Here is a 12,068-nt window from a genome sequence, read left to right on the forward strand (position 1 = left end):
GGCAAACATTACAACATTAACTAGTAGGCTTTCGTTACTGTTTAGTTATTTTGAACTTTTAAAAAATGTTTATTTTTGAGAGAAAGACAGAGAGAGCTACCTGGGAAGGGGCAGAGAAAGAGGGAGACACAGAATCTGACGTAGGCTTCAGGCTCTGAGCTGTCAGTGCAGAGCCCAACGTGGGGTTTGAACTTAAACCTTGAGATCATGACCTGAGCTGCTTAACCAACTGAGCCCCCCAGGTGCCCCTGATTACTGGTTAGTTATTTTCAAATAAGCTGCCTGCTTATAGGGCAGAGTAAAACTGAGCTTTTGACTCCGCTGTAGGCAGAGTTAATTCTAGTAAAAAAGCCTGACAGTAATTTTTTTTCTCATCCTCCACAGAGGCTAGGATTTTAGTACTTTGTGTACATTCTTAAGCTTTTATCCCCTTTTCCTTTCAACTAAAATTTCTTTTCTTAAGAACACTTCTGTCTTCCACATATATCCTAGAATGGTCTATTTTTTAAGAGTGACATGATTGTAGGATAAGAAATTTTCAATCCAGGACTGAAAATGTACTCATTTTTTAGAAATCAAGTCTCCAGGGGCACCTGGGTGGCTCAGTCGGTTAAGCGTTCAACTTTGGCTCAGGTCATGATCTCACGGTTTGCAAGTCTGAGCCCCACGTTGGGCTTTGTGCTGACAGCTCAGAGCCTGGAGCTTGATTTGGATTCAGAGTCTCCCTCTCTCTCTCTACCCCTCCCCGACTTGTGCTGTCTCTCTCTGTCTCTCAAAAATAAATAAATGTAAATTAAAAAAATTTTTAGAATTCCAAAACCTTGAGTGTTGCCATTTGAGGTGCCCGGGAGCCTGCATTCCAGGGCCGCAGGGATCTTGCACTTTGGCCTTCTTTCCCTCAACTGCATTCTTGTTTGGATGCCTCTTTCAGTAGGGAGCTCTCCCTCCCACTGGAGCTTGAGCCTTTGGTAAATTGCTCTGTGTTTTTGAGAATGTGCTTTTTTTTTTTTTTAAACATTGAACCAAGAAGTTACTGTTACCTTTTTCAGAACAAGAATGGCCTCTTTTCTGTGTGAATGCCCTACACAAAATGTCAGTCCCCTCCCTGCTGTGAGACCTTTCCCTGTGTCAGATGCTTTTGTAGACATGATAAGGAGGATGTCTAGGGAACATTGGTCTCTGATGTCGTTGTAACTCAGGAAAAACAAATAATAAAAGCATAGCTTCTTTCACTGGCTTTCCCACCTGTCATGACTTCCTGGAAGGAAAAATCCAGTTGGAGGCCAGTCATTCTTGATGGGTTGTCTTGGCCCGGCTCTCTTTCCCTTACCTGCATTTCTTTTTCCACAGCCCACAGCCTGGGCATTTCTGTCTGTATTTCTTAAATGTTTTAAAGAGTGTCATGTTCTAAATCTTCCTGTGACATCTGCTTCACTTTTCTTGTCTCTTCTGAATCTCCACTCTCATGCAGTGACTTGATCAACAGCAGCTCACCCAGCAAGTCCAGGCTCCACTGTCATGAATTCAGTTTAATAAGCTACTGTGTGTGAGGTGACACTGTGTGTGCAGATGTAGGAAGTGAATCTTGCATCTGACCTGTTGCCATTTTCTCCTCTCTGACTGGACTGCCTCTTATGGTGTCATTTCAGTGTTATTTGTACCTGTTCTATAGTCCAGCCAGGACTATGAAGGTGGTGCTGATGCTGCTCTTTATCTGCCTGGGCAACGTGTACCTGCATGGGCTAAGGAACCTCTGGCAAATCCTTTTCCATATAGGAGTGGCTTTTCTGTCTTCATATCAGATACTGACCAGGCAGCTTCAGGAGAAGCAGTCTGACTGTGGAGTTTGAAGAGGACATCGTGTGATGAATGGATCCTTTCATTTTCTTGTCAGAGTCATCTCTGTTTCCCTTCTTGCTTCTCGACTTCACCTCGAGTTTCCATCCTTGAAGTTCCTTTCGACCAAACCAGACTGATACCGAAAGTTGGGGATTTTTAACAGGTGCAGTGGAAAGTGTGAGGTCGCTTGGATACACAGCCCTAGTTTTGTGCTGGGCGTTTCTGCAGAATCTCCCATTCAGCACTAAGGGTTGCAGGATCCTGGGGCTCATTCAGAAGGAGCATTATTGGAAGGTCAGAATGGAATTATTTTGGTCTTTTAAATGGAATGATGCAATAAACCACTAGATTCAATAATACTAGCTTTAGTAACTGGCGGTCGTCTCTGAGGACCCACTTAAAAACCCATATCAGCTTTTCAGTCTAAATGGGACTTGGTTAGTTTTTTGTAGAGGGTCAGTACAGGGTGAATTAAACATTTTAAAATATGGTTCATAAATATAAGCTAAATAAATTTTGTTTACATTTTTTGATAACTTAGGTCGGATATGATACCTTTAGAATGTTTAAATATATTTTGGATATAAATTGAACATATCTTCATCTGGGGAAAGGACAAACTCAAGCTGAGAAAATGGTTGAGAAAGCTGAGTTTATTTAATTTGTATATAACTTTTTTATGGTGGTGGGACTGTGTGGGTACAGGAAAGTTTTGTATGTGTTTGCAGGGTATATCTGAATATTTTTAAAATTGAGTAACCAGTGCTATTAGGATCATAAGCTCTTGAGGATGAGCTTGCGAGCCTGAGACTCTCAGGATTCTATGCATTGGGGCCACGGACAGGAGTAGGTGTCACACAGACTCACGCAAGTGGCACTTTATAGATGCAGGTTGTATTTAAAACACAAAAGAATAAAAACTCTTGTCATTGGCCTTGTACATGGTAGCTGAGTGCCTGTCATGTTAGTGATGATGAATGCCTGATTCTGTGTACCTGTTGCCCGATGACCTCCTGAGGTAATTACTCCTCTGCCCCTCTCCCAGTCATCTTAATTAGATGGAGGGCCTCATTCTTTATGAACAGGAGTTAAGTAGATATTAACTTTCTTAAAGCTTCATAAAGATGTAAGAAACCCCATTCCCTGAAAAGTTACTCTACTCCTCTCTGTCAAAATAGTGACTGATCAGTTTTCCAGAATGTGGCTCTCTATACTAAGACCCCTTTGGTCTCCACAAATTTTAGCCTGCGTTATACAGTACCATTCAGGAGGCCATTTCAGGAGTTTGCCCTTTGGATTGTTCTTTTTTTTTTTTTTTATGTTTATTTTATTTTTGGGAGAGACAGAGAGTAAGCAGGGGAGGGGCAGAGAGAGACACACAGAATCCCAAGCAGGCTCCAGGCTCTGGGCTGTTAGCACAGAGCCCGACACGGGGCTTGAACTCACAAACCGCGAGATCATGACCTGAGCCGAAGTTGGACGCTTAACTGACTGAGCCACCTAGGTGCCCTCCCTGCCCCCGCTCCCCCTTTGGATTGTTCTAGGTAGATGTCTGAAATCTGAATAGCTCAACAGCAGTTGCATGGGATATTTTGGGTTGAATTATGTGGTCTTGATAAAATAAAAAATCCTACTTTGATAGTTCATAAAAGTTGAAAATCCTCACAGGAGTTGTTGAGTACATAAGGAAAGCAAGATTATCATGTTAGGGAACTCGGTTGTACTTGGTTGTTCCTGGTAGTGCATTGTTATTGAGCTACCCTGGTGTCACTTTAAGAAAAACAAGTTTTTGTGACTGGAAACTGTTGGGAAAATGATGCCACAGTAATTTTCTTATAATACAGTTTTCTATTTTTAATAAAAATATCTGGATATGAAAATTATAACGGCAACATCCTCAGATGTCTACAGCACAGTTGTCTCTCAGTGTTGCATCTTCATAATTTTCTGCATACCCAGCAGGTGAATCTTCAGGCTCTCTGGGAGATAATTTTGAAGAGATGGTAAAATAGAATGGAAAGCCAAGGAAGGAAGAGAAGTCTCTGTACATTAGAAGCACAGGAAGGAGGGAAGGAAGGAAGGAGTAAAAAAGGCTTTAAAAGTTGGTGAGAACAACCTACAAGTGAGTTGTTATTTTCGAGCCTGTGTGTTATTGCTGTGTAGCCCTGTACCCCAGATGCTCTCAGGGGTAGAGTCTGTGATCCCTATTCAGCAGGCAGGAGAGAACTGCCCTGAACAGTATGCCCTCCTGCTGAGTGCTTCCTGCACTAGTGGAGATGTTGTCTACACTTGGTTGAATGTGGTTTTCATCAGTTGATATCTGCACAGGGTTTCAGATTGGGTTTGCAAACAGGAGGGAAAAGATGCACTAGACAAACAGTGCAGAATGGTAACGACAGAAATACTGTCCAGCTGGAACCCAGCTGAACTGAACCCATCTGGAACTGAAGCCTTGTTCACTGGAGGAAGAGACAAATGATAGGAAGGTAGTTCTGGGGATTTAGTCCAAGGGAAATCCCAGCTCTGGGTGGACCTGGCTCAGGCTTGGAGTTTGGTGGCCCCCTATGTCATCCTTGATGCCAGAAAGCTGGCTCCACATCGCAGGAGTTCTCCTCACGGACTCACTGCTGCTCTGGCACTTTGTTTTCCGATGGTGTAGTGTTCCATGCCCAACCAACCTCGCAGGGGTGGATCTGGAAATAGATGAAGTAATGTTGAAAACAAAGCTTAAAAGTGCCTTCTGGGATCAGATACCGCAAGGTCTTGGAACATCAGAGTGCATTATTCCGACTACTGTATCAGGCTGGGAACGTGGCTCAGTGCTCTCCAGCCATGGGGCCAAGGCACACAGGGTTTTCTGGAGACTTCCCCAAGTGTGCAGGCCAGAGAAACACGAAGACTCTGGTTTCATTTCGCCAGGCTGGCCTTACTGTGGTCAGGACCATTCCTGAGTTTCTTTTTCCTGGGAGGAGACAATCAGAGCATATTTGCAGTGGTATTTCCTCTCGGTACCAGAGGCCCCACTGCTGGTGGCAGGAGGCTCCTGGTTTTGCTTCTCAGGCTTGCAACCCTGTGATCTGTGAACTCTGTTTCAGGCATTGTGAAGCAAGGCCCCATGTTTTAAAGTTCCTTAAGGAGTGGGAAAAGGTGTTAGGAGGAGTGCTGAAATTGAAACATTTAATCTCATTTCTGTCACTTCACCTTGAGTTCCCTGTTCTTTTCCTCGGTGCCCCATTCTCCAGGACTCTGCCGCTTTCCATGTCTGTCCCACACTATCCAACCCTGGAAACAGGCTGAGCCTAGAGTCTCTGGAGGGGTAGGGAAAGCCGATTTCATTGTAGTGGACACGGTGGGTACAGGAGCTTCGGAGGTGGAACACATGGTATTGAGCTCCGGCCCTGTTCTCTGCGGGGGTCTCTGGTGGTCAGCACTGCTCAGAGTCAGGCTCCCCCCAGGAGGGCCGGCTGTTTGGGGTGCAGGAAGCAAGAGACAGGTGAGCAGCAGAGCTGGGGGTCCTTGAGCAGCTGCCCATTGGTGTGTTGGGGCCGCATGCTGCACCTTCAGCCAGGGCAGCTATTTGCTTTTCCTGGAAGGCATCGGCCACTCACTGCAACGTGCAGGGCAGGTGGCCCTCAGGAGCCTGCAGTTGTGCGTGCCCAGGGCAGCACAGGTGATGACCGGAGGGTGTGGTAGGTTTACGGGGGCCAGATTGCGCCCCTGCTCTGGTGGTGCTCACATTCCTACATAGAATCCTGCCCAGGTACAGGGAGGCACCGCCACGCTCTGGGGGTGTGAACAGTGGTCAAGGAAGAGAGGCTTGACTCTCTGACTCCGTCCTACCCACTGTGGCAAGTCATACCCATGGGTCCCCGGATCCTCAGCTGGAAAGTAGGGTAACCACCTTGTCCCCTGGCATGCCATCAGCCTGGCAGAGGGGGATACTGGGGGACTCCCTTGTTCGTCGGCAGGAGGAGAATGACTTCCATCCGATGAGAAGAGGTTCACGCTCCAGGCCACACGGGGTAGCCATGTCTTCCAGGTTTTACAAAAATGGGCATTTTAGAATACTGCAATGTAAATGGCATCAGTCTTTCCCTCTAGAAAGGCAGTGACCTCTCTTTCTCCTCCCTGAACATGCCTCCTTCCCTCCAGTCACAGGGCTCTTGCTGCCATTGGCGTTGGGCCCTCTGAGATTCAGGGAGGCGGGGTCTGCTGGTTGAACCAAACCTCAAGGTCCACCCCTGACCCAGATGAGGAGAGCTCTGAGCCTCCTGCCTGGGAGCCGTGATGTCAGACCTCTGTTGCTGGGGTAACGTCTTGGCCAGGAACCTGTGGAAAAGGGCTTGTCAGTAAGACCTGGGAATGGGCAGATATGGAAACATCTGCCCGTGTGTACTGATGGGAGAGCCGCGGCTCACAAGCGCCTTTTATTTAGGGTAAAATGATCAAACCCATTCTGTTCTAACCTGTGCTTGCTATGTGTGACCTTCTTTAACCCTTCTGTGATTCTGGGCTTACTTCAGAAATATATTTAACGAATTATTCATATGAATTCCCCGAATTCTGTTTTATTTAATAGACTTTTCTACTAAGAAAGTATAAGATTGAGGCTGATTTAGCCAGGGCAAGGCCATTTACTTCACATGTTTGTTTTCGAATGCTTGTTCTCCATGTTGTACAAGCTTCTTACTGTTTTCATGTAATAACAGAGATCTATTTTGAATAAATGATGTATGTTTTAATAAACTCCCACACAGTAGTAAAGCCTAAACTCATGCTAATATATGTAAAGAATATTGTGTAGCTGTTTATATACTATGTATATATAAATTAAATAAGGTGGCTTCAGAAGTGAGAGAATAAATCTAAGGTGCTTAAGTTGCGTGTATTTGTATAGAAAATTTTGAGTTATGTGTCCATTTTCCTCGAGGGTGTGATGTGGGCCAGGCATCGTGGAGGGAGTGTTGAAAGAAGTGGAATTCACATCCTCCTGTCCAATGTCTAGACATGTGCAAGGCCTCAGCCCTTAGCACTAATCCGTAGACTCTAAAATGCAATGGTGGGTTGAGGAAAAGACCTTGGAAAAGCCAACACAGTAGTCACAGAGCAGCCCTGGGGCAGGGAGCCTTGCCTTCTATGCAGGCTCTGCCCCTGCTTCTCTTCTGTGCCTGTGAGCGGGCACTTCCCCTGCTCTAGGCACTGAGCACCTGGCTGTACTCTGAGGGCCACGGAGTTTCATCTCCCAGGACCAGCCCCACCACAGAATGGCCAGCAGGAGGCACAGCTGCCAGCCAGTCCACAGGCTTCTGGCCCAGGGGACTGTACCTGCACCCTTTTACAGAGGTCCTCCCTGTAGCAGCTGACGAAATTCCCAGAAAGGAAACAGATGCACCCATCTCTCCTGCCCATATTTGAGACATGGTGGGGAATGCATGCTCCGAGCTTCTCTCCACCATCCGTCCTGAGTGCAAAAGTTTTGGGGGAGGGCAAAGACTTCCAAAATAATCTCTATGTTATTGGGCTCTGGGAGTTGGGAGTTGGCAGAGCCTTTAGACACCACCTCTTTCAACCTCCTTGTCGACAAGGTGCTGAATGTCGTCGGCAACACCACAAAGAGTGAAAGGGGATCTTGGCCCATGAAAGTTGCCCTTCCTGCACTGGAAGGGCTGAGTGGCCGTTCAGGCTGCTGAATTGTCTTCCTTTTTCTTGGGCTCTATGCCCTAATGGGGCCAAAGAGCAGAAGTGCTGCATGAAACTGTCAGGCATCCTCAGGCCAAGGGGGTCAGTGGCGCAATGGATAATGCGTCTGACTACAGGTCAGAAACTGTCAGGCATCAAGCAGTGCTGGTGGAGGGGTGAGGCTCAGAAAGGAAGGGGTCTCTGGGGGGTGTACCTGGCAGGGACATGCCACCTGGTCCTGCGGTGTTGGCTTTAAGATGTCACCAGATCAGGTTTGTGTGGCAAAACCTAGAAAGTTCACTGAAGTACAAGAAGGCCAGTATCTTTGTGACAGAGGATAGAAAAGTGCTCTTCAATAAAAATGTTACAATACAGCCCTTAAGTCAAAATGATTGATCAGTTTGATTACATACAAATAAAAATCTCATGGGGAAAATGAATGGGAGAAGGTATTTAGAATGTCTGAAGCCAATTTCTGTAAGTCAGCCAGAAAGACAGCAACCTCAGTAGAACAATGAACAATTTGCAGAAGAGAAAGCTCAAAAAGCTAATAAGCATAGGAATTTGTGTAAAATCATTAGAAATACAGAGAAATACATATTAAAACAACAGTAAGAGATCACCTTATGCCTATTAATTTGGCAACACTCACAAAGCATCAAATATCAGAGGGAGTGGGGGGTATGGGAGTTCATGCACAGCCAATCTGAAGGGCAGTGCCACTGTCGTGGGCTGAACAGTGCCCTCCCCAAATGCATATGTTGAAGCCCTAACCCCTACCTAAGTACCTCAGAACGCGTGTGTATTAGGAAGTACAGAGGAGGCGGCCATCCGCAAGCCAAGGACAGATGGTTCCAAAGACACCAACCCTACCGACACCTTGATCTCTGACCTCCAGCCTCTAGAATGGTGAGGAAATACATTTCTGTTGTCTAATCCACCCAGTCTTTGGTAGTGTGTCATGGTGCCCCTAGCAAACCGATACCGTACGTATCCAAACTTAGTGTGCACAGGCCTCGTACTGTGGATGCTTCACTTCTGGTTATATGTCCCTGGGAACATCTTACACAGATCCTTAAGGGGACAAGTGTGCAGTTAAGTTTCACAGAAGCATTGTCTGTGCCGGTAGGAAGCAGTCTGTGTGTCTACCGTGCACAGACGGGTGGAGTGCGGAGGCTCACCACGGACACCACACCGCAGGCCCAAGTACCAGACTTAGGTGTGATAGAGCAGTGGATCTCCAAAATGGAGAACTGTATAGAAAAATAACATTTATATGATTGGAAATCTTTGCACACAAAATGATAATGTGTTTTGTAAGAATATATTTTATAAGATGCGTGTTAAATACATCTGAGTGCTGGCCTCCAAGGGGCCAGGAGCATAGCAGTGAGGGACAGAGATAATAAGGAATTGAAAGAAAAGTGAGAATACTTGCTGGGGTCAGCAGCCGGGTCTGAGAGCCCTGGATGAACCAGGGGACCTGCATCGCCCCCAGAGATCTTGCCCTGGGTGTGCCCTTGCCCTCTGTGCCCAGAGAAGGCTTGCATCTGCGAGGCTCTGGCCCCAAACGCTGCCAGAGCGTCTGAGCCTCCAGCGTTCTCCAGCGGGCCCGGTGGGGGAACTGAAGCCTAGGCCAGGGGCCCTAATGGTCAGGGAGGGCTCTGGGACACATGGGGGAGGAGAAAGGGCAGAGAGGAGGGGACTCAAGAGGGGAAAGTAGATGGGTGAGCCAGCTCTGGCCACCAGGGACTCTCTCCTTCCCAGATTCTCGAGTCTGACCAGTAGTTTCCTGGCGGACGCTCTTTCCCACATGAGGCACTCAGCTGAAGGACTCTCATGGGGAACTCTCAGGGAAAAAGGAACACAGCTGCAGGAGGGAGAGAGGTGCCCCCAGTGGTGAGGCCTTCCTCTCACCCCAGAAATACTCTCTTCTGGCCACAGAGCCTAAAGCATGAGCGGGGGGGAGGTGAAGCCCGAGGGGGCTGGGGCCAGGAGGGTGAAGCTAGCCAGGACCACCATTGCCCTGAGGGGCTTATTCCAGGCACATTTGCTGAGGCCCCAGGGGTGAGAGCAGCGGCCAGAAGCAAGGAACACAGGGCTAACAGTACGATGAACTTTCTCACAGGGCCGTCCAACAGAGCTCAGGGAGATAGTGAGCCCTCCACCACGAAGGTGTGTGGAGAAGAGCTGAGTCGGATGGGGCCTTGGAACATGCTGTCCCCATCTCGGAGACCTTGCCTTGTCCTGGGTGCTGGTGTCCGCGGGGACATCTGCCTATCTCCTGAGTGCCTCCTGTTGTGTCCATCCCATGGGGTGAGCCAGACGCCAGTGGCAGGAAACGGCCTGTGCCAGCTCCCATTTGAAGAGTAAATATTAGTCTTTTCAAGAGCTGCCTGTTCTCTGTCACTTGGCACCACCGAGGACACTGAACCGGGGTTGGTGGGGTGGGGGGGTACCTCTTGGTCCCTACACCCAGATGGTGTCTGTGGGCCTGTCTGTGGGTGTCCTGTTGCAAGGAGGGCCCAAGAAACAAGCCTCCCCATGTGCAGGCAGGCATCCTGTCCTGGTCACTCTGGAAGCAGAGAGCACCGGGGGCCTGAGCTGGGCAGTGAAGCCCAGGCCCCCAGTATGTGCTCTGCTCACACTAGTCAGGCTGCTGCACAGGCAGGGGACTGCATGTTTTGACCTGGGCCTGAAGGCCGTGGGCCCTGGCTCTGGTATATACGGTTTAAAACCCTCTGATTATTGGGCTGGGGGCAGGACTTGCTCCTATTCCACTGTTAGCCCTTGAGGAGACCGCCTCTGCCCCTCCTAACAAACAGAGCACCCCTTTACTCTAGCCCTTCACCCTGCCTTCTTCCTTCTGTAATTATCCTTATTATTACATTTTTGTGAACATCAATAGTTTATTTTTCTGTATTTTATTATTGGAGTATAGCTGACATACAATGTTAGTTTCAGGGGTACAACATAGTGATTTTACAACTCTGTACATTACTCACTGCGGTAAGTGTCATCACCATCTGTCGCTGTCCATTATTGCAATATTATTGACTGTGTTCCCTATGCTGTCCTTTTCAGCCTCCTGCAATTTTCCCCATTTACCGATATGACTCCTCTATTAGAGGTGTGGTTCTGTGGGGGCGGGGCCTCTGCCTTGGTCACTCTGTGAACACAGTAAGTGCTCAGTGACTCTTTGCTGAATGAGTATTATGGCGTTGATACTTTGAAAATATTAAACCATTGTAGTTCTCATCTCCTAACTCGTGAAACTATATTCCTCTGAAGCCACTCCACCATTATGATCCAGGGGACAGTGGATGGATGGCTTCTCAGGAAACCGGAGGGAGGATGGAGGGGGAGGGCCGAAAGCCCATCTGAAGCTGGTGAACGAGAAGACAGAGAAGGGGAAGAATCTCTCAGACATGTCCTGGCCTCATCCTCTGGGAGGAAATCTTGAGGTGGGGAAACCCTAAAAAGTGAAAACAGAGGGGGCACGTATCCCATTCTGCATTTGGAACCAGTTTCCCAGGCAGCCTGTGCCCCTTAGGTGGCCCTACAGGGTAAAAATGGTAGATGGGTGGATTTGATGGCAAGGAGGTTGTAGTGGGCACCACCAAGCGTCTCTTGGCTCCCAGAGGCCTGGCAGGGATCCAGAAGCTCTTGCTTGCTCCATAGGGTTTGAGGGAGATGGCTGAGTTAGAGCCGGTGGGCCTGGCATGTGGTACCGCCATGGCTAATGGTGAGGTGAGGGTGGTTCACACTCAGGGCTGGAGATAGGCTGCCTGAGGGGCCAGTGTGAGCCAAGGTTGGGGTGGATCTGCAAGGGCAGGCCCTGAGGCCCCAGCCAAGAGAGCAGGCTATGAATACCTCAGCCACAGTGGGTGTCTATGAAGAGAGTGCTCTTGAAGAGAGGGTAGCACAGAGACCTTTGTGCAAGGCTCCTCTTTGCTGGCAGAAGCCACTGGTACTGGACTCGTTGCCTTGTATCCTATTTGACCTACTTTTTCCAGCTCCTACAGGAATAACCTGTTCCCCACCGCAGCTATCACTTTCTGCCCAGTGTTCCTCTGAAGCCATGGTGTGGGACACCTGCAGGAACCCACATGACCACTCATGCATGGAAGGATGACAATGTTGACATGGGCAGACCTTGAGTGGTAGATGGTGGGAGCCAGTAGTTAATGCTATCCTGACCCTGCCTGCTTCCCATAGAGGGTCCCACTAGTCACACCGGTGACCAGTGCAGTGACTCACCACCATTTTGGCTTTCCCCATTTCCCTGTTTCACACTTCTCTGTCCCCAATTCCTATTTCTTGATCACAGACTCTTGTCTCGGGCTCTCTTTCTGGTGACACGGGCTACAAGGCTACCTGAGCCTCTGTGCTAGAAATGACCTATTTACACCCAGCATCCCTTGCCTGCCCTTCCATATTCCCATGTGTTGCAGGGGCTGAAGACTACCTTTCCCAGCACCCCCCTTGCTGGATGCAACCAAGGCTCCACCAGAGGGAAGCACCTCTGGGGGGAAAGCTGGAAGCAGAAG

At 48.4% G+C, this 12,068-nt stretch overlaps 1 protein-coding gene across 5 annotated transcripts in view; it reads left to right on the plus strand.

Annotated features, from left to right (window-relative positions):
* Nucleotides 1-12,068, plus strand: part of SEC22C (SEC22 homolog C, vesicle trafficking protein) — a 66,546-nt gene that overhangs the window by 30,871 nt on the left and 23,607 nt on the right. For 3 of the 5 annotated variants that reach the window (XM_029940423.1, XM_029940421.1, XM_029940422.1), the window contains exon 7: nucleotides 1,650-2,779. The exons of 1 other annotated variant lie outside the window; for it this stretch is intronic. In XM_029940423.1, the coding sequence (XP_029796283.1) occupies nucleotides 1,650-1,850 (201 nt within the window). In that variant the 3' untranslated portion in view covers nucleotides 1,851-2,779. Of the gene's footprint in view, nucleotides 1-1,649; nucleotides 2,780-3,798; nucleotides 6,718-12,068 lie in introns of those variants that run through there. One more of the 5 variants, XM_029940424.1, reaches the window with a different exon arrangement.

Source organism: Suricata suricatta, chromosome 5, assembly GCF_006229205.1.
Source record: "Suricata suricatta isolate VVHF042 chromosome 5, meerkat_22Aug2017_6uvM2_HiC, whole genome shotgun sequence".
Classification (NCBI taxonomy): Eukaryota; Metazoa; Chordata; class Mammalia; order Carnivora; family Herpestidae; genus Suricata; species Suricata suricatta.